Genomic DNA, 26,912 nt, shown 5'->3' on the forward strand with positions numbered 1-26,912 from the left:
TGTAAAAGAGGACTCTATTTTTCTATATATGCCACTAGAAATATAACTCGGTGACTGAAATAGTAATAATCAGCATCATCTAAATTACATGCTTATGTGCCCTAAGTAGAGTAGTTAAAAAAAAAAGGTGATTTGTGAAACATGATGAGAGTGTAACCTCCTTGTAATTAGGTGTTAACAGTTTCAGGATAGTGTAAAGCATTATATTATATAGTGTATTACTGAGAACATTTCTGGCAGTCTACATAAATAATAAAAAAACCCTAAATTTCCATATTAGAGGGGTCTTATACAGGGCATCTTGTGACACAGGTATTGCATCTGCCTTCTGTTCCAGTTTTATTGGTGTAACATCCATGGGGTGTGCTGCTGAACCCTGGCAGTGTTTGCAAATATGCCAGGGTTCCAGCAACAAAAAGTGTGTTTCAGCTTGCTGACTTGAAGGACAATTGTGATTCTCGCACTTCAGAGCAGGAGTTCTTACCAACTTTGGTGCTTGATGGTTTCTTTTCAGCTTTTCATCTTATTCAGTGCTGTCTCTACAGCTGTTTCTCCCCAAACCAATGTTTGATTCAAGTAGAAAGTACTGTAGATGTTAATTTGCGTGGCATGCTCTCACTGCCTTAGCATAGTGCCAAGTCTCAGTTGGGGTGTAAATCTAGTTTTTGTATCTGCTGTCAATACCACTGAATACTACCACTGTGGTGGTTCAGAGCAAGAGTTTGGCTTGGATAATCAGAGGTTTTAACTGCAGAGTGAAGCTACACACTAGGGAAAACTGAAGTGCTTCCCAGACTTGCTTTGCAGATGAATTCCAGATGACTTTTGGCTTCATGTAGGGATGAGACAAACTCTGACCTCTACCTCTATTTGTGAGTAGGGATACCAAAGCACACAAGTGAGAAGAGAGCTGTGTTATGCTCAAAAAGGTTGTCTATCAAGCACATTATGGGCACCAGAATCATGGGGTAAATCTCACTTACCCTTCAATCTAAACGTATCTTAAATTGCCCTCTCTAAGAAACCCATCTCTCTTCATTGCTGTAGAGTTAATTTCAATAGACAAACCTCACTACTGGGGCATTTGGATAGGTGGTTTTTTTCAGGCCTTCACCTCCTGTTGGATTAGGATGGCAGCTGCTGTAATCCTCTTGTCTTTATGGCTGAATTAGTTTAGCACATAATTCTTCAGTGTTTTGTCATGTGGTAATACTGATAAAACCAAAGCTGCTCCAAGCTTCAAACAGGAAATGATAACATAGAAGGTGAAGAAAATTAATTGCATTTGTATCAACTGCCTGTGATGCAAGACTGGGACAAATTAATATTCAGTGACCCACTTGCTTCATTGATTTCTTTGGTGTTATATTAAGGAAGAACATGATCCCAGGAGCAACATTATCTATTACTTTGCTAGGAAATCAAAAAGAACTATGACTTAATACACCCTCATAATGAGTTGTAGTGCTACTTTATTTTATATACATGAAAATATAGGCTCTTCTATTAGTGTGAGTATTAGAGCATGTCAAATCTGAGATGAAGTCTACTTCCAGCAGAGTTCTTTTTTTTTTCACTTTATGCCAAAGTTATATTTTATTGAAATAATATTTTATCCAAGCTGAACACTTCTTTTTTTTTTTAATTTGGGGAGCTGGAATCTTTTTTCTTTCTCCTATTTGTTACTGCAGTTTTGCCTTTTCAAAAGCAACGTTTCATTTATTAGATTCATCTTTTCGAGTCTCTATTTCTACACAAAAATATAGATAGAAATAGGTAGAAAAATAGACAATTTGTTGTGCAAGCATTTCTTTTAACAAGTACCCCAAAAGTAAATTATTAAACCTAAAGTAGTTTCGAGAATTTTGTTGTGTCATTGTAATTTTAGTAAATGAACGGGTATTAGTATTATTATCATTATTTGTATTATTATCATCATCATAAGGTTTATGAATTCTCACAAGCTGATGGATGTTGGAGGGTGCCTATTCTATTTGTCAGTTGGACCAAGTTTAAACTTTTTGTTTCTGGGAGACATTTTGTGATCATTAAACTACTGACCAGCTGAGAGTCATAATTCCATAAACTGCTATGTATTTAAGAATACAGAATTTTATTATGTGACCTTGTTGTTTAAAATTTCTAAAATATCATGTTTACATATTTTTGAGTGTTGTCATTGTTGTTCTTGTGTAGTAAACACATTTGGTAAGCAATTTGTGTTAAGCAGGAGCTGAGACAGTGCTGACAGCACCCAAAGCCTGCAAGGCTGGAGGAGAGGAGAGAAAACACAGCAACTCACTGCAACAACTGTCAGCTGTGAGAAGTGGCAGCATCACTCAACCTGCTATGCTACTCTAGGGATTTTCCCTTCATACAGCTCCTCCTATTGCTTGGACTGAGAGAGTGAAATTTCTGTGAAATACTTAACACAAGGGAAAATAATCTGATGGATTGAAATGTAATTATAATAGTAGATCTGTAAATTGTGTGTATTTTGTAGAACCAGAGGTAGCTGTTGATTTTTTTCTCTGCTTGTTGCAGTGGGCAGGAGGGTTTTCCTTTCTGTATTCAGTTGCAGAAATCCACAAAATTTTACAGTCCTGTGGCGGAAGTGTTAAGTAAACAATGTGGTGACAAAGCAGTGGTTAAAGGATACGTTGACATTAAAAATCATAAAATACAAAGAAGGGGACCAGCCACTCTCTTTGGGTTTCTGTTCAAGAGGACTGGAATTAGGATGCAATACTGGTGAGCCTTTATGAAATCTGAAACCTTCTCCCTTTTCAGCGCAATCCTCCCATGCTGGTGAATGACCTGTTTGAGGATATCAAAGATGGGGTAATGCTAATTGCCCTTCTGGAGGTTCTTTCAGGGCAGAAGCTGGTAAGTTCTTCCTTCTACAGGAACAACTTCTTTTTACAAGATAGGTGCATAACTTCTGTGGGATACAATTTTCTAAGTTTCTATATTTCTCTACTGTAAAAAAACTTACTCCTTCATAGGAAAATAAGTTTTTCACTGAGTAAGTTATCTGATTACAAAGAATTACTACAGATTATTGCAGGCATGCTTGATTGTACACATTCTTTTATTAATTTTGCCATGTGGCTCATAAAAATTTCTTATTTGTATTAGTCTTTGCATTTCATCTGGGTTTTGCCGCTATGACACAATCAAGGTTTAAACTGCAAGTTACTTCTATGCATCTTGAAAAAAAAAGAGACTCCTCCTGTTAAATTTATGGCTTTGTCTCAAAAAAACCTCTAACAAGCTCCTCAGATTTCATGGGAGCTTATATCCATTTGCTTTGACAGTTGCTCTGCTACTGTAAAGAGTCCTAAATGATGCCAAATGGCTTTTTCACAGCCAAGTTATGTAAAGAGAGGATGGTGTGCACACAGCAAATAGGCTGTCTTTTGGGAGGCAAGCTAGTTTTGTGCACGGAGGAGAAAAATGAAAGGATTTTAGGCCAAGGGCTCTGACTTTCCCCAAACCAGCTCGCAGATCAGGTGGCAGCATCTGAAGAAGCAATGCAGTCTGTTGTTCAGATGGCTTCAGGCTCCTTCACATACAGGCAGTTTGCTCTCCTTTTCATATTTCGCCTCTGTTTTGATTGCAGGTGAACCCCAAAATTAGGCAGTAAATCAAACTGCAAAAGTGATTTTACTGTGAAATGGGATAAAGCTGTACTTTGCAGTGTGTTTCTGCTCCATTGAAATATATCCCTTTCAGTTTCTGTTAGTCTGAGACAGAAAGCCTCCCTCTTGTGGCAAACCAGAAGTAGTAAAATAGGAAAAGAATTTTAGTGATGGCACCTGTTGCAGTGAAATTCATTGGATTGTATCCTGCCTATATTAGTTAGGGAAAGACAAGAGATATTCCAAAATGAGAATAATGTCTGGTGAACTTAAAGGTTATGTATACCAGCATATGATATCCTGTAGTAACTGCAAGAGGGATTCAGAATTTATAGTAGGCCTTTGTTAAAGCCCTTTGTTACATCATGAACCGGAATTTAAATTACAGTAGTTGCACATTTGCATTACAGTATAAAATTCCGTGGGGAATTTAATTCTACTGTCCGATATTAGAACATATTAGCATATGTTCTTGATTGAATTTAAAAACTCTGTCTTTTTTTAGCATATGTGTCTCAAGTTCAGTGAAATCCATTGCTTAATGGGAATTTAGCTGAGGTTTTAATTGCCAATAAGGTACTTGAGACATGGGATGAAAATTGTTAGCTAAAATGACTTTATTGAAGACTGATTTTAAAAAAAAAACCACTTTGACTTATACATTGCAGGCAAAAATATTTCATTGAGAGAATATTGCCTTCTCTCAAACGCATATATATACACATATATATAATATATGTGTGTGTTTGCATGTGTACAAAAATAGTAGTTATTTTACATTAGAAAAACATTTCTCTGATGTAATGATGTTTATGGACTGAAGTCAACAGTTTGCATCCTGAGATTAAGACATATGTAACTGTTTTATAATGGAATTATCACACTTACATCCCCTGTATCTGTCAGTCCTGCCTCTGATATATATGCAAAGGTACAACTCAACAATTTCACTGTTCCAAGGAGCGTTTTTACATAGGCCTTGACAATAAATCTGAAAGTTCAGTTTTTGAAGCAAACAGGCATAAATCTGATTGAAGTTTAATCTGTTCTTTCTGTTTAAGCCTTGTGAGCAGGGGCGTCAGCTGAAGCGAATTCACTGGGTTGCCAACATTGGCACAGCTCTAAAGTTTCTGGAAGGTAGACGGGTAGGTATGGTAGCACTTAGCCCTGCTTTTACTTTTTTTTCCCTTTGTCTCCATAAGGATATTATTTGTATCCACCCAACTGGTTTTATTCTCCAAAATTTGAGCTATGTGTGCAGTCTTCAGTTTCTACACAATATCTAAAAGCTGCTGTAGAGTAAAAATTGTAAGGTCCAACACTCATATGTGGCAATGCATAGGGTGAGGCTTGTCTTTTTTGTTTTTTAAATTAATAATGGATCACCTTGGAGGATTTTCTTTTTTTAATTTTTTTTTTAACTGTGCTTACTGGCTCCTCATGATCTCTACTTCCCTGTTGTTGTTCTCAGCAAAGAATGAACTTTAGTTCAGGAGAGACACTCATTTATAATTTAAAAAATAGATTTCTGGTCTTTACTTGCTTTTACATGCGAAAAATCTATTCCCTGAAATTACAGATATGAAAATTTAGGGCAATATGACCTCTTATTAGTTTATCAGGACTTCAGACTAATTCCTGGATTTATTCTGATACAGTCAATGCTGTGGCTGTTTTAGGAAAGAAAAAATAATATTTTTTAATTTAACAAAATATTTTAGCAAAAATTTAAAAACTAATTTTCATATAGATATGAATATCATACAAAAGCAATGCATTTCTACCCTTTTTCCTGTCTTCTCTGTGTACTGTAACGACTCAAATCTGGATTTTTTCATTGTATTGTAGGTATTTTGTCCCCTAATTTCTGCATTTTATTTCAGTGTTTGTCAATGCAGATGTTACACCTGACGAATTTTAAGTCTGCACAATGCTGTTCACTGGGATTTGTTGGATTTTGGCGATCTTTCCCTGCCTTTGACTCTCTGACATCTAGACCTAATTACAGTTATGTTATATGGGAAACAATCTTAGCAGATGCCTGTAAAAATAAATAGGGAAGATTTTAAATTGAAAATGTATAACCAAAGCAAAGAAAAATATATTTCTGATGCAAAAGTCCACTTTAGCTCAAAATCCACCTACCTGAGGAAGTATAGTTTGCTAATACAAAGCATAAGGCAAGGCTGGGGCGAAGAGCAGAGCACCCACACTTCCTTAGTTTCCATGTCACAGCGTGGTGGGTGACCCTTCTTGGATCCCACAAATATTATAGCAGTGCAGCTGGAAAACTGGCCCTGCCAAGGATCAGGAGAGATTGCCAGAGCTCTGTGTTTTTCCTTCTGGTATCTCAGGATTTTTGTCCAGACTCATCTTAGTAGTTGTGTTAATGTCCCAGATTTTCTTCTAGAGGGGGTTGGAAATTTGCAGGGTGTCAGCAAATCAGGGTGGCCAGCAGCAGTGTTCCATAAGCTGAATCCAACCTAAAGGATGCCTCTATCCAGCCTGTCACCCTTCTCCTCCCAGAGGAGGTGGGGATACTGCTCAGACATCAAATGCCCCTTCAGCAGCTGAATGCCATCCCTGGGCTGTACTCAAAGGGCAACAAAGACAGGATCTCCTTCCTCTGTGGGCTCTCCCATAAATAAACATTATTACATTTTTAATCAACTTCCTGTTTTCACTGTCCAAAGAGACTTTTGCTAATACTCCTGTTACACTATGAACTGCAGCTCACAATTAGCAGATAGTATTCTGGACAAAATTGGTTTTCTCGTGGTTCTGAAGAGTTTATTTTTAGTTCTGGATCCAACTTAATGGTGTAAAAAATAAAGGTAACTCAATAACTAGACCAGATAGACTGTGCTTCTCTGAACAGTAGCCTAATCAGAAGCTTTAGCTGAGTACCTGTAAGTCTTTTGATTTGTAATAGATACTAAAATTACCTCACTTTCTAGAAAAAGAAAAGATTTTCTTGGAATTGGTCCAGCTGAGACAATGAGGTATATTTTTTTAAGATAGGGAATAGAAAATTTTCCTTATTGACTGGTGAAGGAACTAGTAATCCCAATTTTCCTAGAGTTTTGTTGACTTCTTGGTGGAGAGGATTAAAAATGTGAACTATGGGGACTTCTGCTCCGCCTCTTCCAAAGCAGCCTGTGCAGATTTAATTTGGAAAAAAAATTAGAGGTCTGGACAACATTTTGTTTGCACTTGACATTATCTACTGGATTTCCAACTGCTTATTCAGAGAAATGCAGTTTTTTCTCTGTTTTGGAGAGACAAATGGGGTCGCTTGAATCATTCTCCATCTTTTCCTTAGACTGCTTACCAAGGTTTATCTACAACCTTTGTCCTTGGACAGGTTTGTAGTAGATGGGCACTTTGGCAGTCATTCATATTTTTATCATGATTGGTGTCTGACTCTTAGTTTTGCTGAGGAAATAAGTACTAATATAGTTCTAACATGCTAACTTTCCTATATTACTTCTTTTATCTCATTTCCTAGAGCATTATCTACATGTTTTTTTCTTTATCATACATTTCCCTCTTTATTTCCATCTATCTTATGAATTTATTTTAGGGTGGTATTTTATTCAGACTGTAGATTAGCAGTTGAGAGTTAATAGTCATGAAATCTGTTCCCATTTCTGTTGAAAAACTTAATTTGACCTTGGACAACTGATTTTTTTCCCACTCTATTTTTAAAAGAGCTATTGTTACGCTTGTCTCACAAAGGGGCCTTAATCAGTGGTTGTGATATCCTTTACAATAAAACGCTCTTTGCAGGAGAACCCTAGTATTCTTTCTTCCCTTTTCTTTTTTTATGCTTTTTCCACCCCTTTCCTTTTTACATTTCTATTTTTAAACTCACTTTTCTTTTTTCATTACACATGGTTTAGAACTTTATTGATAAACCCCTGCATAATTTAAAATCTGTTGCAGAGTATTTAATTTGTTCTCCTGATAAAATTTTATTGTAAGATAGGCCAAAAATGTGCTTTCTTTACATTAAAAATGGATTAATGCATTTACCTAAAAATTAATCATTTAAAGTTTATTTTTGTGTCATATTTTTCCTTTTGCTTTCCATGCTAGTCCGTATACAGAGGATCTCCGGTTTGTACAGTGTTTCTATCTAATTTTTATTTTTCTTTCTGCTTGAAATTATTTTTTCTACATATAATAGCATGGATCAGTCTTAAAAGTTTTCCATTATCTACAAAACCTTTCTAAAATGTGAAATTATAATTGTCTAAATGTGAAATTACACTATTGAATATTTGGGATTTTTTACTTGCGAATCTTGTTTGATTGCAGAAATGCATTTCAAATATAGAACCTATTTGAAATGCATTTCTTAATTGCTATATATTGTGTGAGATAGTAACACATTTTCTTTTTTGTACAGATTAAGCTTGTCAACATAAACTCAACTGATATTGCTGATGGCAGACCTTCTATTGTGCTTGGCTTGGTGTGGACCATAATTTTGTATTTTCAGGTACTACATTTTTTATACTACAGAGTCACTTGCTCAAACAATTGTTCAGATCATCACTTTATATGAACTGATGTAGTTCCAGTCTTTCACTGTAGCTAAGTCATTTTGTCATTTGCTGAGGATATGATCCTGAATAAACCAACAAGTGATGGTGCTTCACATTGCATAAAATTAGATACTTGTCTGTGGAATAGATTGGTCTTTACCTAGAGCAGAGTTCTTTCATCACTGAAACATATTCTTCTGCTTTCTGTAAAGAATACAACATGGCAAAAGTGGAAAGTAATAGAATTGTGGATTCTTGGTACAAGTATCTTCAGCAACCTCTGTGCAGACTGCGCTGAACATCTAATTACGGTGCACTGGATGTCAGTCAGTAATTATTCTCAGACCATACATGTAAACATGGTGATTTCACTGGCAGATGAAGGTATTTGAAAGGATGAAATTTAGCTGTGAATCATGTATATTGAGAGAGGGTTGAATTTGTAGAGGAAAAATCACTTGCATTCTGTTGAAGTTAGGTGGGAGGTAAAACTGGCTTCTAAATCCTGTCCATATGGGTTAACAAAGTGAGTCACTGTTCAACACTCAAAATAACAACTAGTTTTATTGCTCTTCTTTATGGGGTTCTTTGGCTCCCTGGTGATGTCTCAGGGATGCTGTTCTCCTCAGCACCAACCACTTTGATGCCTTGTAGTTCAGAGTTCATCAGAATAAAAGTTAGTCAGAATGATATTGACATTTTAATTTATAGCTCATTGAAATGAAGAAAGAAGAACGTGTTTCTCAGTCTTACTGAGACTCTAGTTCTCTGCAACATTTTTGTCATTTTTTGACCTTTCCTTTACTTCTCACAGGCAGATACATAATTTTAACATGATTGAAAGCAGCAATCCATAAGAGCTGTGGTTCTCATTCTGGCAGACTCATTCTGTGATGTGACAACTTTGGATTTTAAGAGGACAGCATAAAAAAATCCTGCAACTTCCTCTGGATATAGCTTTATCATGTTAAGGAACCAAATTTTTAGTCAAATTAATGTTCTTGAAAGAATCAAGTTAATCAAGATTTTCATTTGATGAAAAGCATAATTATCACCCTACACCCTCAGCAAGCACTTTTAATGCACTTTGCCTGCAGTACATTCACTATTTCATCACAAGGTACCTCTAAGTACCTTTGTATACAATTGAATTTATGCCACAACAGTACAACAGGAAGTAAAAAACTATCCAGATGAGGTCACTGCCATTCTTTAATTGAATGGCACTCCTCTGAAATTAGTAGATTATTTTATAATCTGAAGTTAAACTACCTGTAAGGTATTGTCTTCTATTTTGGTGATAATTGGCTGTAACAGATAATATGACACACTTGCATATTTTTCTAGCTCTAGGGTGTGAAGTCAATAATTGTTAGATGCCTTGTGCTTCTGAATTTAAGACCATCACCTGGTCACATACATTAGCGTTTCTACAGCTCCTGTAATGTATGCTTCAATAAAATACAGTTAATTATAGCTTCTGCCCAACTTTATTTAGACAGTTGTATTGGGAGATTATTAAAGAAACTGGTGTGAATCAAGAAGGTTATCTACAAAGAATTCATTAACATTTTTTTCCCTGCAGATTGAAGAGCTTACAAGCAACCTCCCACAGCTGCAGCCCTTGTCTAGCAGTGCTTCTTCTGTGGAAAGTGTTGTCAGTTCAGAAACTGCAAGTCCCCCAAGCAAACGGAAGGTGGTAACCAAGGTCCAAGGAAGTGCCAGGAAGGCTTTGTTAAAATGGTTACAGTACACAGCAGCAAAGTACGTAAACTACAGATTAACTGATTTTATATTTTAAGTGAAAGCTTTTTGCTCACTCTAAGCTCTCTCAGTCAGGGATCATCCTTTTGCTCTTTATTTATATAGTACCTTCCTCTATATATAATTATAGATCCCCTCACTACATTCTTTTTGACAGCTGAGGCTGCTAAATGTTACCACCATACAACAAATCAAGTAATAATTAATGATTTACATTAATTTTGCATGCAATCGTATTTTATAATTTGTGACTAATGAATGGGATTATCTCTGACAGAATGAGGAGCTGAAAGGGGAATTAGATGTCTGAATGACAGTGCATTAGTCCTGCTGCCAAAACACTTGATGTGGCACTGCCAGTACCACACTGATTAAGCGTTCCTCAGTGAAAGCTTGGAGGAACAACTTGCTGTTGAAAGGAAAGTGGTGAAAAGTTATGTATATCCCTCTGTAGTTTTTTGATACATTTTAAATATTATTACACAAATTTCCCTGAATCTTCATTTTTCTTAATCCAAGTTATTTTGGACTTATTTTTTGCTATGTCTAGTTAACTTAAGAATTTTTTCCTTTATTCTGTAAGATTATCCCATGCTGTTTCAGCTTTCAAAAAGGCATTAACCCCCTCATAAATTATATCAAAGATACTGTAGTAGTTTGGTAGCTTCCACACTAAGAAAATTAGAGATGTAAAATAACATGGATTTATTTGCTCAAATTAAAGAATCACTGCTATTTCAAGACATCAGTTGTGCAAAATATAGAGGGGAAGTGGTCAGTTATTGGATGGTGCCTCAGAGAAAATAAATGTAATTGCAAAGATTCAGACTGATGCAGAGGTAGAATACAGTAATTTATAGTGCAGTGCTGTCTAATTTGAATTTCTTCATTGCACTGTTGTTGGTAAGACACCGGCAATGGAAAGTGATCAGCTTCTATTTCCAGACATGCAAACAAACAAAATAAAAATAGGTTCATAAATTAAGCTGTCATTTTTATTGGGAAGAGTTGATAAAATATGCCAAAAGAAGCTGAGTGATGCCTAGTGGTACACTTCACCTGGGCCTGCTTCACACTGTTTGCAAGGGCTACTTCCTTAAAGTCAGTGAAAGTGTTTCACTGATCACAGTGAGATTTGAATGAAGCTCTCCTCAGTTACAGTTATGTGAACCTCCCAATGGCAAGACTGTCTTAGTGTCCTGAAAGGATGCTTGCTTGCTCAGAACATGTTAAAAACCATCTTGCTGTCTGTGGATCACCATACCTTTAAGAACTACTGGTAAAAGAAGCAGTGATTTGGAAGTGCAGTTCAGTTCTGATTACTTTCTTATTGTATATTGCTATTTCTGGATCATTTGAGTTTATTTTTAAATAAACTTTTTTATAAAGTGTTCTAAATATATGAATTTATAGTATCATTCATACTTTTGGTAAGAACATAGAGAACTTTGAGTGCTGTAGTTTTCCCTGAACTGTGGTGATGTCGCTCTTCATGCTATCATTTTAAAAAATAACAGGTTAGTGCAGGTTTTTTTTAATTTTATTTGTATGATACTGATGTACCTAATTGAACTGCAGCTGTTTTAACTGTTTTGATGGAGTGAGATTTATAGGGAGGGAGGTAACAGTGATTGGAAGTGTGTACATCCACAGACTCTGTGTATGTCATATAACACCTTTGAGAACTTTGGCCCTCCATTGCTCATTGCTTTGTGGCTTATTGGCACTTGCAAGCCCACTGTAGACAAATACATCATGTATATGATAAAAAACACTTGGATCTTCATAGGCAGAAATGAATTTATGCAGTGGGTAAATGGGACTGCAGTTGACCTAACTGGGCACTACAGGAACAAGTGGTTTAGGTTTAAAAATGGGTAACCCCTGGGTGGAGCATTTATATCTCTCCCCATTTCATGTAGTCCTGATGTTGTTATTAACTTCTTTCCCTTTCATATTTTTTAGGCAAGTTGGAATTGAAATCAAAGATTTTGGACAAAGTTGGAGGAGTGGTGTTGCATTTCATTCTGTTATTCATGCTATCCGCCCAGATTTAGTGGACATGGAGAAAGTGAGGGGAAGGTCAAATAGAGAAAACCTGGAAGAAGCCTTCACAATTGCAGAAGCAGAACTAGGAATCCCAAGGCTCCTTGACCCAGAAGGTACCTAATACTTAGCTGAAAAAGAATTTTTCAACTTGACTAAGTTTTAACTACTTGGCATGTCTTAAGCCAGATGTACTAATTCATTGTGGCTAGATTTTTAAGCAGCATTTTATGCCATTCTGCTAAAAATTTAATTTTCCATGTTTTTATTTGTCTAGATGTGGATGTTGAAAAGCCAGATGAAAAGTCTGTCATGACCTATGTAGCCCAGTTTTTGAAGTACTATCCTGATCCTCATCATACAGTGGCTGATGTGCCAGAGAATGATGTAAGTTTCTCTTGCATAACTATAAAGCCAGTTTATAATGAAGGGGGGGCTTTATAAATACATTTTGTAGCTTTCTTTTGGTTTATTATATTTCCTTTTGATGAGCAGTTCAAGTGACAAGCACACTAAGAAAACTGGGAAAGATTAGCCAAGAATAAAGGAATAAGTCTTGCAGATGTTCAGTAGGTGGAGAAAATAGTATGGTGATCTTGCAGATATTTTCCTCTTTTCAGAAGTAGCAGGAGCAAACAATAGCACTAACAGTTATTGTAAATAGTAGAAAACCAATGGATCCTAAAGTTCCTTAACAGGTTTTTAAGCATAACACCAATGATACTGTAATAATTTCTTACCTGAAGCAATGTGTCATTTATATTTCTATCACGCTGGGTTTCTGGATAAGAACAAGAATGGTCCAAGATAGTGCTTAGGTAGAGTCTTTGGGCTTTTATGCTTGAGAGGCATTTACAATTTTGGCAGAGGTTCCTTTCTATTTCACACTGATGTTTAACTCTTTGTTGAAAGGAATTGTTTTCAATCGTGTTTTTCATTGGAACTTGTTTTGTGTAGGCTCTAGTGCATTGGCTTTGCACTGGAATGCTGTGCTCAGCTATGCCAAGTTATCATGACTCACTTCCCAGTGCTGATTTGCTTTCTTCGTGGCAAACACGGGAAGCACTGCTGAGACAATCTGCTCAGCCCCAGCAAGAGAGAAAGAAGAAGCAATTTTTTATCTGTGTTTCTCTGCATTCCCTACAGAGGTAGAAAAGAGCTTTGAAAGGAGTGTGTGAGGCTAAGGTAGCGGTAGCTTTGCTGTTTGATTCCAGTGCCTGAGCACTGGAACTTAGTATTTTCCTTCCTGCAGCATTAATCTGGGTACATACTTGTGCCAGTGTCTCAGCATCCCACTAAGCAATGGGGCTGCTGGAGGGATTGAGTGAGCACTGAAGTCTCGTTCTGTGGCCTGTTCAGGCTGAGCCAGTCCTGCCATCCTCATACCATGGCACAAGGGCAGCTTCTGCTGCCAACAACCTTGGCCAGGCCTTCTGCCATGCTGGGATTGGGTTTTGAGGAGCAACCTCACCCCCTTCCCCCAAGCTTTATGCAGAGATGATGCAGGAGAATGGAGGATTGAGCCATTCTATGCCCTAACAGTCTCTGGCTGTACCCACAGATTTGCCAGCACACGAGTTATGGAAGGGCACATAATGAGTTGCATCTGGAATTCTATGTGAATTACTAGGAAGCAGAATAACACAAATCAATTTGACATGCTAATGTGCTGATCTCAGAAACACTTCCTCTTCTTAGATATTTTCCACTAGCAAGCCACATAAATTTTGGTAGAAGTGCTGACCTCTTGCATGTCATGCTGCAGAAACCAGTAACTTCCAGACTTTGAGAAGAAAGTAGGAGTTTGACATTGCACTAAATTTCTCATGTAATCATTCTTTGTTTCCTGGAGGAAGAGCTATGTTCCTTTTTACTGTCCGTGGTTAGTTTAGTTACTTAAAATAGGATTCACCTTTAAAATCTAAAAAGTTTACAACACTCCACCTGTTGTCAGCAAAAGATAAACACTTCCCCATCTTTCTTAAGACAGTGTCTTAAACAGTCTTCTGGAAGCCTGTGCTGTAGAGCATTTCCACAGAGATAAAACAGAGTCAGATTAATCCATCCCTTAGGTAATGATATATAAAACATTGTTTGCGGTTGATTAAAAAGCTTTTTGTTTTTATGACCAGTATAACCCCCTATTTTTAGCCTCTCTGTCTTCCTGTTGAAGTATAGTCTAAAGAAATACTTATCACACAATCCAGGTACCTGGGAGAGATAACCTTGCAAGACTCTTGCCCCCTGAACTCTTGGACTAATTAGAATTTCTTGTTTAAGAATATATTTTGCCTGACAGTGCCTGCTGTAGAATAAGTTGGACAGTAGATGCTAGATACAGCTGGTTTTATCTACCTTGCCTGAAGAAGTGAAAAGGGTCTATCCTTGTTGCAGATGCCTACATTTAGTTAGAAGGATCCTGCTTCAGACTGTGTCTGGGTGAATTTTGGCAGGGAGAGGGAGGGCAAGAGGAGATTTCTAACCCTCTTTCCCCACCTCCACCCAGCTCAGCCGTCACTGTGTTTCCTCAAGATGTGTTGTCCACACAAATTCCTGTTCGTCTTCCCTTCTTATTTAATGCTCAGTTTATAAAGAATTTGCATTGGAAGAAGTGGAGTAATGATTGAAACTTATCCCTTATTTGTGGTCAGAGGGAGGAGCTATTTGCATATGCATTTTCAGAATTAAAAGGGGTCTAATCTCTCACACATGGACCAGCTATGAACATGTATGAACTCATGTAGTCAACATATCTCAAAGAAACACAGTGACTCTAAAGTAATTAGTTTTCCATATAAAATAAATTATGTAGTGACTAACAATCTGGAAGTCAAATCTAATATGAAAATTACTTCACTAGATATAATATAGACATATGAGCTTGATAATAGTTCTAAGTACATCTTGTATTCCTACATGTGTGGCTCTTACTGTTCTCTCTGGACTTTCTGCCTGCTTTGCTTTATTTTATTTTGCTTCTTTTCTTTTTTTTTTTTCCTTGCTTCTTGTTTTCCCATTTGTTTCATATTGCTAGGAACTTCAAGCAATCCCAACTTTTGTCATTTCTTTTATGAAATTTAAGGTAAGGGTGTATGCTCAGAATAATTCCTTGGATTGGACCTTTCATGGTTGTTATCTTTTTTTAATCTTGCACTTACTTGATTTTAGATTTTGGGGGGCTTAATGCATATTAGTTTGCCAATCTTAAGTTTATCTTTCCTGAAAAGCAATGTATTAACATGATGAATCTAGGTCTGCTCTCTTACATGAGCTGACCCTAACAGCCTAACACTTAATTTTGCAAATAACTTCACAGAAATATTATAGAAAAGAAAGTCGACATTCCAATAATAAATCTCAGACTATGCTCTTGGTTTTCTAAAGTATAGATATAAACATTAAATTAATAGATTATAGTTCAATATTTCTACACATCTAATCTCATTTTAGATGGATATTTTTATGTCTTTTGGTTTATAGAGTAGATAGTAGAGTGTATGATTGTGTAAGTGATGTGTGTGGCTTGCGAGTTGGAAGGAACGTATTCATTTGTAATTGTGTGATGTGCTGCTCCTTTTTCATCTAGATTATTATATTTTTAAAAATATACTTTTTTAACCACCCTAGACTTTTAGCTACTTCTAATTTTCTAAGTTGAGAAACCTAACACAGAGTATATGAAGTGAGCATTCAGAGGTGAAACTGGAAGACTGCAGAAGTGAATACATTGTGAAATAAATAGCAAGTGTCACTGCAGTCAGTCAATAGTCTTTATAGTTTGATCTGATCCAATTAATTGGCTAGATTCCACATTCTTGGGGGGTTTTGGTTGGGATTTTTTTTTTCTAAATAAATTTATTAAATAGATTATTTTAAAATTACTAGGATCAAGGGTTCATCTTCATCTCATATTGTGTATATCTAACTAGTGATGTATTGAAGCAAAGATTTATATTGATAGCAGAATTACTCCTATATTTTCAATCCATTTATATTGATAGCAGAATTACTCCTATATTCTCAATCCATTCAAGCAAGTTTGGGCACCTTTAATGTGAATTTATAAATCCTTAGCCTTACACAGCCCCAGTACATTACTTAAGCCAGAGGAGATTTGAAGTGGTAAAAGCTCTGCCGATTTCCTTATCATGGTATAAATTTAGCTGTACTTAAAGCTCACCCCCTCAAAGTATTTCTGATGTAAAGTCTTTCTCTTCTTGTGCTCTGATGAGCAAGTAATTCAGAAGATAATCCTGTCATCTCTGACATTTTTATGCCAGCAGAGTTCCCCAGTGTAAGAGGAATTTCCTGAGCAGCAGCTGCAAAAATAGCTTTCTGAGCTTTTCCAGGGATTTAGTCTACTTCTGCAGCTAGTCATTAATAGTTCATCCCTGAAGGTGATGCCTGGCTCAGCTTTCACCCTGTGTCTGTGATACTGCTGTAAGGGAGTGAGTTTCAGTAACCTATATATATATATATATATATATATCCAGTGACCTGTATATATATAAGCCAGAGTTTTCAAAATGAACAGCTTAATCAGTTGAATTTATGCAGAAACATTTTTGAAGGGACTTCATTTTCTCAGGGCATGTGCAATACAATGATTCCATGTCCCTGAAAAACAGACTTAAGCTTTTTTTCATTTAAAAGGTAATAGTTGAAAATTCTATTGTGTCTGTGCCTGAGAGTTTGATCAGTACACCTTGTTTATAATTACATCTTAGGGAACTAAACAAAATACTTCCTCTCCAGTCCATAATTAAGATTCTCATTATATTTTAAGCTCTTCAAACCCTACAGTATTCTGTATTATGTAATTTTCAAATTAAATCTGGCATATCAGTTAATAAAATACTGATTCTGAGCTGAAAACTTTCTTTGCAAATTTAAAGTGTACTCCATTATCATACCAGAACTCAAACTCTTCTCTCTAAATACCTCTTTGATGTTCCTTGTCAGCTGAGTGCTCCAATTCTGTTCATCTCTACAAATATGCGAACGTTCATGGAATTGTGTAAGGATAAATTAGTATTTAGAAATGCTGCTTGGAAGTAGCATACTGAATGAACCACAGGATTTTAGATAAATTCAAATAGATGAATCAGAGATCAATGGTCCTAATGCCAGAGAAAGCACAAATAGTTATATTTATTCTAGATAATTTCTGTTTAGTGATTTATCTTCTGATCTGTATGTTACTTTAGAGGGCCAGAATTAGAAAATAGTTTACATATCAGTGAGAATATAATTTTGATATTTTTTTTTTTATTAAGAGTAAGAATGCTAGACACTAAAGTCTTTTTTTAAGAATGATAGCTCATTAAATCTGGTGGGTGTTGATGACAAGTACCTTGGTGTCTAAGAAAGTGAATCTCTTCTGTTGATTTCCCAAACTGAGACTTTAAAGTGCTTTAGTATCAACCAAGGACCACAGAATTTAATTTGCAGGTGGTAAGTGGTTTACTGAACTGGACACCTGTGAAAACATATGAATAAATAAATAAAAGATTCATCATGCATTGTTACACAATGTAATTTATAGCATCTAGTTAGGTGGTTGCTAAAGCATCCACATCTTTTGCAATTAAAGTGATCAAAATTTGCTTAAATTTATAGTTTTTTAAAATGCAGAAGGCTAAATGCTACCTCTTTACTTAGTATCAGAGAAACCATATGTGGTCTGAGAGAGGTGAAGCTGTTCCTGTGTTATCTTCAGGTACCATCAAGGTATTCTTAATCCCAGCGATACTCTATTTCAGAAACATTTGGTCAGAATGGGTTTTAAATTTAAATTTTTAAACTAGTGATGTAATCATGCAAAATACCTGCTTTGCTCAGATTACTGTATGAACAGTTGCAGGCCTATAGATGCTCTGTCTGTCTTACCTTAAGTAATATGAGGAATATGAAACAGTGTTTTATGAAACTGAATTTTATAGTGTGAATTAGAAGTAATATACAGAGCATTGGGGCACGCTTCTTCCCTTCATCACTTCAATCAATAATATCTTACTGAAATTTTCAGTTAGTGAGATTGCTGTAGTATTTTCAATCCACTAAGTTGCAAAGTTTAGTATTGCTTTTATGGAGCTGGCAGCTAAATACTAATAGAGATATCAATAGTCTCACTAAAGTTATAGCTTCTTAGGAATTGAGCAAATTTAATACCCAAGTTCTTTCTTCATGACTGAATGAGTTAAGATGCTCTTTTTTATATTCTACTTGGCTGGATTTGATTATCTTAGAGGTTCTTTCTAACCTAAATTATTCTATGATCTTCCTCATAGGGGGGTGGTCATAAATTTGCTGCTTTTCCTAAAGAATCTTGATGTTATACTCACACAAACAAGAAGAATAGAAATTTTATTTTCCTTCTCTATATTTAAATGATTTGAAAATTTGGATGTGCTGGGAGTTTTGGCTTCTTGGCACACCAAGGAAAGCCCAGTATTACAGGTAGCTGGAGCAGGGAGGTGTTGTATCTGTGCTATACTGTTTCTCAGGTATCAGCCTGTGTGTCAGAAGACAGGAGCACAAGCTGCAGAGAACTTTATTCCAGCACAGCTGCTCTAACAGCATGTTAACCTCACTGCAGCTACCTGGCTATCTGGATAACTGTGCTAATTGCAAATCTGTTGTGCAAATTATGTCCAACTAACTGTGTTCTGAGCAGAGGCTCAGTAAAAGAATTAGTAGAAATACATCAAAGATTTCTTTCTTATCTGAGGAACCTGTCCTTTCCTTCGCTGAAATAAAGCAAAAGCTTTAGCTTTTAAAAATTATTAAGGGGAAGTTATATTTTACAAATTTTAGGCAGCTTTCAAAGAAAGGAACCATAAATTGGCTTCTTTCTCCTGTCAGGTTCATTTCTTACCAGATAGTACCGTGTTTTTTTAAATGCAGTCAGTGACAACTCTTTTTTATCCCATGGTCCAGTTTTTCTTCTCTCACATAATGCTTGAAGTGTGACTCCTTTTAGGTGATTAGCTTATATGATGAGATGTAAGATGCATTTGTTCTGTAATAGACAAATTTGTTGTTTGTCTGTTTCTGACAAATTTTACAGTGATAAGGCTTCTTTGGTTTCAAAAAGTAGCTTATGATTAACAGGCAGCACATCTGGTTCGTTGTTTGGAAATCTGAGAGGGACACTTGTATCCTCCTTGACCAGCCTTCTTACACAGTGCACAGAATACTTTGTTTCCTGATAACTTTTGCTTATAACATGCTCACAGACCTGAGACTTTCCTTTAGTGTTTTTCTGTCCATTGCCAGGTCACTGAATTCTGCAGAAAACTTTGCAGCCTTACAAAGCTGCAGCACCATGACAGACTGAAGTGGTAAACTGTAAAACAAATATGCTTTTCTTTAAAGCCATAAAATGGCATAGAAGGAAAAGAAATTTAAAATACTTGGGTTTTCTTTCTTTCTTTCTTTTCATTTTCCATGTTAAACTATTCTAAATATTTTGCTAACTTCTGGGCTTGGAGCTTTATGTCAAGGATTACTCTGAAGTCAATCAGACAAGAACTTTCAGCAATAGCAGACCAGCTAATACAATGGTGGTAAAAGATTAAAAAATCCTCTCCTGTCTCTGCTCAATTAACTTTTTAACTGAAAATTGACTTTGCCAATCTGCTGAAGACTAAAATTAGTTGGTAAGATATCTTTAAAGAACTTGGTATTAATTTAACATCAGAAGAAAACTGCTGATATCTCTGACTCTGCCATGTCTCTGTTTGTCATGATTTCACTCCTGTAAGACTCATGTCTAGCTGGTGACTTCTCTCATACTGAGAGAATGCTTTTCAGTTAGACTGCAAGAAGGGAAATGATAAGAGAATTGGGCACATTTGCTTTCACTACAACTAATGACCTTGAATTGCTACAGAGATGTTAATTTCTGGACTGCATCTGACAGCTCTACTAAAAGGCTGCAAAGGGTTTTTTTTTTAATGTGTGGTTGTACTACATCATAGAAGGAAGACAGACTGGTGCTAAGAGACCTAAAAGTGTGGGCAGAACAATTTGAAAGAGACATAGCCCGAGCACAGGTGGCAGAAACAAGCTTACAAGAGAAATATCAGGTAAGCAGCAGGGAAATTGTGTATGATAACAAATCTTTGTCATCATTATGTGTAACAGGTACTGCAGTATTTTGTGCAATCTGTACATATGAGAGTCACTATAATGTTGTTTAAATAAATAAGGACACAGTGTCTTGCCTGTTATTGGTGGAGGAGTTATAATGCCAGCTCCAGCCTTGCTACGTAGGACAGTGCACAGATGGTTTGCCTGACACAGAGCTTTTCCCAGCAGTGTGAAGAGGGACTGTCCTAGTTAGGAGGGAGCATGTGTCTGTGCCATCCCTCCAGATCCTGCATGATTTAGCTCAGATAGGAGGTATGGCTGAAGGCTGGATGAGGTCACAGGTGGAGAGGACAGGACATAGAGTTATATTTTCATTCGCTCTCTCAAAGGTTAATGTCTAAATCAGAAATACAAAATTTGGCCTAAATTTTCTCCTGAAACATGAGTGTTCTCTAAATGCAGCCACTGTCCCAAGTAGCATTAAATCCAGTTGTAGTTTTATCTCATCAATTATTATCTTATTTCATATATGGTTTGTGCACCTGATAGCTGAAGGGAAATGCAAAAGTCCAATCTATATATAAATAAAAAATATACAAGTAAATATAGAAGTTAAGTGCTATTCCTCTTTGGGAAAGATTAGGACAGCTATCAGTACAAAATTTTCATAGGTTATGGTACTTCATAAATGTTAAAGAATTTAACTCCTTCACTCTCTAATGCAATTGATTTGGTTTTCTCTTTGTGCAGTCATATAAGCATTTCAGAGTACAATATGAGGTAAAAAGGAAACAGTTTGAACTTGCAACCCAATCAGTAAGGAAAGATGGTAAATTATCACTTGATCAAGCTGTGGTGAAGCAAGCATGGGAGAGAGTTACTTCCAGGGTAAGTAGAAAGTCATTGTGCTATGTATTTTTTTTATTAAATGAAGGGTGGAATTTGAAATCCTTTAAACACTTGTTTGCTATTGATTGAAATGGGCATTAGGAACCTAAAAGTGGACCAAATTTCTGGCACTGCTGATTTTTTTTTTATTTGTTTTGAGAATATTTACTGCACTATCATCTTGAATATTGCTCAAAGATAGAATGTGAACTTTAAGAAAAGGACAATACTTGGAGATTTCCCTTTACTTGAAAGAGTGGTAACTGTGCTCAGCCAAGTTAGAGGTTGTTGACAGAAAAAAAAGCATACACAATGCCACTTCCAAACCCAATGTTCCAACGTCAATTGCTAGTTATTTGAGAAATTCCAATATAGCATTTTTTAGTATAACTAAAAAAAATCTTGTAATACTGAATATGTTACCAATAAATTAGGTTTTAATTCTATTTTTGACCTATTTTCAATAGTAATAAATTAATGTGAGTATTCAGACAACTGAATGAAAAATCCTAAGCAAATGATACTGTTTGACCCAAATTAAAAGTTATTAAGACATTATTACTAGTGTATATCCATACTGCATAAATATATTTTTTTATGTGTATTTACCAGAGGATCCGGTTAAAATTGTTCTGAAATTTTCACATAATTTTCACGATATTTTTACTTTCATAATTGGCATTGACAATAAGACACAGTGTTTTATTGCTATATTCTCCCCTCCACAGTCTTTTGAGACTCATGTGAATCTTGCATATAAAAAGTATGTTCAATGTAGAGATATAAAGATTTTATACAGGAGGGTGATTTAAATTACATTGGCAGAAGAAGTTCTTGTATCCCTTTTCTGTGCATATTAACTGATGAAATTCCAGGTATTTTGATTCTCAGTTGTTCCAGTTACTCCATTACTATTCAGAAAGGGAAATACATAAATCAACAAATTCTTATAGAGATATTGTTGCCTGTGAGAACGCTGTAATTTCCAAACTCATGTGGAATAATATATCTAGACTAATGTCTCAATTATACTCTGTTATGTGGGGGTTTGATTTTACAGTGTAAAGTATGGTTTTTATAAATGTACTTATTTGTATTCTTTAGCAAGAGAGGAATTTCAGTCCTTTTCCTTTTACTTCCTAGATGCTTGATTGGCACATACACCTTGATAAATCCCTTCCTGCACCTTTGGGTACCATAGGTGCTTGGCTCTACAGGGCAGAGGCCGCTCTGAGGGAAGAAGTAACCGTTCAGCAAGCTCATGAGGAAACAGCAAACACAATACACAGGAAGCTTGAACAACATAAGGTAGATGGGGATGCATCAGTTCTGTGTGTTACCCTCCATTGTTTTCACAGCTTTAAATGATCCATACTCTGCAACAATAATTATTTCTACTTTCTGTGGGTTGTGTTGTTCTGGTGGTGGCTAAATGTTGGTGTCTTGTCATGGTGATTTGAACTGTGGTATCTGTGTATCTTGCAACCAATATTCAGATATTCAGAATTGCTTTCAAGTGTTTTTGCTTCTTCTACCTGAAGTAGGTCAGGTATTACTATTTTAATTTCTACGGTAAAATTCTGTAGGGAGTTCATAATATTGGGTGCGTTGTTCAACCAGTATGAACTAATTGGGTGAAACAGGAAAAAGGGAATAAATGCACTAACTGTGCTGATAGTCAGTGCAGGTGACATTCATGGGGGGAGAAAATGAGAATGCAGTGAATTTTGATGGTGTTGTGATGACAGATAGCATGATAGCCATCTGTGATGGCAGATAGCACGCTGTGGTAAACAGGAAATTTTCCAGATGAATGTAAATAATTGTACCATCGTTCTATGCTGAGTCCAAGTTCTCATTTAAAACCAAAGCAGTGAGGTTTTTTCTGTGGATTTGCATAATATGTGTGAGAAAAATGTATTGGTGAAAAAATATGCTGGTGAGATGATAAAAGAAACTGAACCAGTAAGTGATAGGGAAAAGATGCTGTAGAGAAAGGCAGTACTTGAGGCTATATTGTTTTTTTTTTCTCCTCTATCACTACTATATTAAAACTTTTTTTGTAAATTTGTTATTTTTTGTGTTTAGGATATGGGTAGGGTTTTTTCATCAAAAAGCAATGTTATATTATGAAAAGCTGAGAAGTTTCATGGTCACCTGATTCCTTTTTATTAGAACAATTGTAGCTCTTCTAACTTGAGTAGTAACTAATTAAATTTAAAAAAAAATTCAAATCTTTAAGGAAGATACGGATTTTTTCAGGGTCTTGTCTCTTGTAATGCTAAATTTCATTAATTTCTTGGTAGCATCAAAGATTTCAGGATTTATAGGATTTGACATTTGTTTAAAAAAAATTAACAAGTCAAACACTCTTTTGTTCTTAGAATGTGAACACTGTAGACCTCCTTTTGATACATTCATAAGAAGTACAAAAGAGTGTGCCCTAAACTATTTTTATTTGCATCAGAAATGCTGTGGTGAGGAATTTCCATGCCAACAAATAAACTTTGATTTAGGTTAATCTGTGCCAGGGGAGTTTTCCCATGGGAGTGGGATGGAAAAAGCTTCAAGAGAAGTATATATAATTATATCTGTTCCTGGAGTTTGTTTTGTTGCTCATATTTGAATTGATGAATCCAAATGTGCTACTGAATAGTACCAGAAATGCATTCATGTATTTTTTTCAGTCCTTGTTTCCTTGTGGCCTTCTGGTTTGTTTGTTTGTTTGGATTTGTTCCGATGACATCATTGCTTCCTTTTTATCTTTGTCTCATCTGACAATGGGTTATTTTAGTGAACTTTATAGCTTATGGCCTAATTGAATTTAGTACAAAATGTACAAGCTTATTTGGACAAACCTTGCACAATCAGGCAAGCACCTATGCTTATTTTAATTGCTATTGCTACCGAGATCCAGGAATTAAGGGCAATGTGTGTGCTTGCTGAGGGTCATTTCCCAGAGCAGGATTTCATTTTATGAGCATGCTGTATATAAGTTTTCATGATTCCTGTTGATGTTGGATGAAACTACTGTGATTTGTTTTGACTCACCAGTTAGGGGTGCATGTTAGGGGCATCCATTTGCATCCTTTGCATCCCTTGTATGTCGAGGTCTCAAACACAGCTGAGATATTTGTTCCAAATCTTCCCTTTATGTGAGACTATGTCAGTCAGGAGTCTTCAGCATGGTAAAATCAGCACATCACCTGCATCTGAGAAAGCCTAGCTCATTTCTCTTCACAGCAAGGTGTTGGCTGAAGCAGAAAACAATGAAAACCCAGGTGGGTTGATGGGGATAGTGGGGCCATTTAGAGAGCTGAGCCAGAGAATTTCCACTGATTCCTCCTGTGCAAGCACCGAGATTTGGCTGGGGAGAAGCCCTTCCTTGGCACGTAGGAATAAATACATATGGAGGATCTGTGCAGAAGCCTGCATTTTGTTCCCTGAGGTGAGAGAGGGGGAACCTTTGTACGATCTTTGCTGGCAGGCTTCTGAGCACCTTGTGCTAGCAGCTGTCTGTCTGCAGTGAAAAACCCGCCACCATTCCATGCTCTCTCAGCTGCTCTCCGGGGACTTGACGTGTTACTGCTAAGAGTATCTCTTCAAAGACTGCTGCCAGTCATTCATTTCAATATGTAATCTCCAGGAAGCCGTTTGAAGCGGTGTTGCTTAGTTACAGTTGAAGTGTGCTCTGCCGTAGGGCTTGCACTGCTACGGTTCAGATCGCAGCAATACAGGTCGGGTACCACATTCCGCAGTCGCTCGTGCAGGGCTGAGACAGCCATCCTGAAGTCTTTTGATGGTGAGAGAGCGAAAAGTTTACTAAATATGGAATATGTACTTAGAGAAGGAGCTATAGATTTTCTTCCTATATATAGCAGAGCAGATCAGTTGCTTAAAATTTCAGTCTATACTTAGCAAAGGTTAGTATCTGTTACAAAGATTTAAAGAGTAAATTTAGGAGGATTATGCTTTTGGGATGTTAGCATACTGGCAGACTGACTTTCAGAGATTATTTAATACAGTTAAGGGTTCTTGTTTTGTTAAACCTTTTGCAGTGTATCCTGTTTTAAAATCTTTCATAATTGTTCGACATGGCTGTAACAGAGCTTCACATAAGGGAGTTCCCTGTGTAAACGTTTAAGTTGCTGTAAATGCTTATGTGGTGTGCGTTACCTTGCATGGAAATGTGAGAGCACGATCAAATAGTTAACTACATTGAGTCATCAGAGCCAGCTTAAAACTGTGCTTATTAGTTAGATAGCCTACTGTGAGCCTTTTCTCTCCCTCTCCTCCCTCCCCCCACTCTCTCAATATCTCTCTCTTTCTTAAAATCCAATCAGGATCTGCTGAAAAACATAGATGGTCACAAAAAGGCATTCCACGAGATCCACAGGACCAGGTCTGTTAATGGCGTGCCTGTTCCACATGACCAGTTAGAGGATATGGCAGACAGGTAAGGCTTTCAATCTGAAATGAAAAGCTTCCGTGCATGAAGGGGAGCCTGTTTGCTTTTTTATCTGTTCATGCAGAGATCACTGTCTAGTTACATTTCTCAGTGGCAAACTGGATGGATGGATGGATGGAAAAACCTCCTAGAATATACATAAAAATATACTGAAAAACCTGATGCTTTTAAGATTGATAAGAATCAAAATAAGCAATAAATTTTGGATAGGAATACTTTTTTTATAGTGATGCTGTTGTTACTTGTCCCTGGAAGAAATGTTATATAACAGCCAGGATGTATGTGAAAAGAAAAATGACTTTGCAAAACTTAATAACAGAAGTGAACTGATGTTTTCTATGATTAAAAAGAAATGTAATTAGTTTATTGTTCAAGGGCAGTCATTAGAATATCATCACACATAATTAAATGTTTGTAGATTTTAATGAGGGGAAAGATTAGAAAAATATCCAAACTGCTTTCAGTGTCTTCTGCAAAAATGAATATTGCTCTATTATATTATACTGTGATTCATTTTATAGGTTTAATTTTGTTGTCTCTTCATCTGAGCTCCATCTGTTGAAGATGGAGTTTCTGGAACTGAAGTACCGTCTGCTGTCACTCTTAGTCTTTGCAGAATCAAAGTTAAAATCATGGATTATCAAATACGGAAGGCGAGAGTCTGTGGAACTGCTTCTTCAAAATTATATTGTAAGTTGGGGTTGTCCTCTTTTTATAACCATTTTTGAAATTTTCATATTTAAATTTGCTAGAATTGTATAAAAGAGCAGACACAGATATCAGATTTGTCAGTCATCAACTTTATGACTGTATTCCTATGAAATATATCTTCAGAGGTCAATCTGTCTTCCCCATGGAGGAACTTTAGTCAAAAGGCTAAAAGTAAAAATTATTCTCTTTGCATTATTTTTTGAAAAAGAGAAATATTATTCCAGCTGCTGTCCAGTGATTAATTTAGCAAGCATGTCTGGAGGTTCCAAATCCTAGATTTTTGCTTCCTTTTTATAGCAATTCCAGAGAAATTAATTTATTCTTCTTTTACACCGGGATAGAAGCACTTTATAGTGACTCTATACAGTTTAAGAGTTAAAGACAGAGGAGGCATTTGGCATGCATTCACACACGATATTTTTAGAGTCTTCCAAAAGACAAATAAAAAAGAATGTTATTTTACCTTCATATATTTTTTTAATATAATATACCTATAGGGGATTAATTTTCTTCTTCTAAAGAATGATTTTTCTTTTCCTACTCAGCATTAGTATATTAAACCCTTTTTTTAAATTTCTATTCTGGAAAGAGTTTGCTCCAGCTCTGCATCAGCCATTTACAATGTTAAGGAACAGAAACTCTTGACTTACAAGTCTTCATTGATAATTTCTTCTTCAGTGTTACGCTGCTGCATCTTTTTAAATTCACACGTGCAGTGCCAAGTGTAGGTAGAATGATAGTACTGCTGCA

At 36.2% G+C, this 26,912-nt stretch overlaps 1 protein-coding gene across 19 annotated transcripts in view; it reads left to right on the forward strand.

Moving 5' to 3' along the window:
• The window catches only part of SYNE1 (spectrin repeat containing nuclear envelope protein 1), a 289,195-nt gene that overhangs the window by 56,202 nt on the left and 206,081 nt on the right, over positions 1-26,912 (forward strand). For 12 of the 19 annotated variants that reach the window (XM_071435338.1, XM_071435390.1, XM_071435430.1 and 9 more), the window contains exons 4-16: positions 2,791-2,886; positions 4,703-4,786; positions 7,740-7,760; positions 8,053-8,145; positions 9,777-9,955; positions 11,921-12,117; positions 12,279-12,388; positions 15,036-15,083; positions 19,984-20,091; positions 20,846-20,983; positions 22,127-22,291; positions 25,327-25,439; positions 25,973-26,141. In XM_071435338.1, coding sequence (XP_071291439.1) covers positions 2,791-2,886; positions 4,703-4,786; positions 7,740-7,760; positions 8,053-8,145; positions 9,777-9,955; positions 11,921-12,117; positions 12,279-12,388; positions 15,036-15,083; positions 19,984-20,091; positions 20,846-20,983; positions 22,127-22,291; positions 25,327-25,439; positions 25,973-26,141 — 1,521 coding nt within the window. Of the gene's footprint in view, positions 1-2,790; positions 2,887-4,702; positions 4,787-7,739; positions 7,761-8,052; positions 8,146-9,776; positions 9,956-11,920; positions 12,118-12,278; positions 12,389-15,035; positions 15,084-19,983; positions 20,092-20,845; positions 20,984-22,126; positions 22,292-24,614; positions 24,786-25,326; positions 25,440-25,972; positions 26,142-26,912 lie in introns of those variants that run through there. The other 7 variants (XM_071435399.1, XM_071435484.1, XM_071435502.1 and 4 more) reach the window with 4 other exon arrangements.

The sequence above is a fragment of the Agelaius tricolor genome, unplaced genomic scaffold, assembly GCF_023055355.1.
Source record: "Agelaius tricolor isolate 1412-34295 unplaced genomic scaffold, bAgeTri1.0.p SCAF_1, whole genome shotgun sequence".
NCBI classification, from domain to species: Eukaryota; Metazoa; Chordata; class Aves; order Passeriformes; family Icteridae; genus Agelaius; species Agelaius tricolor.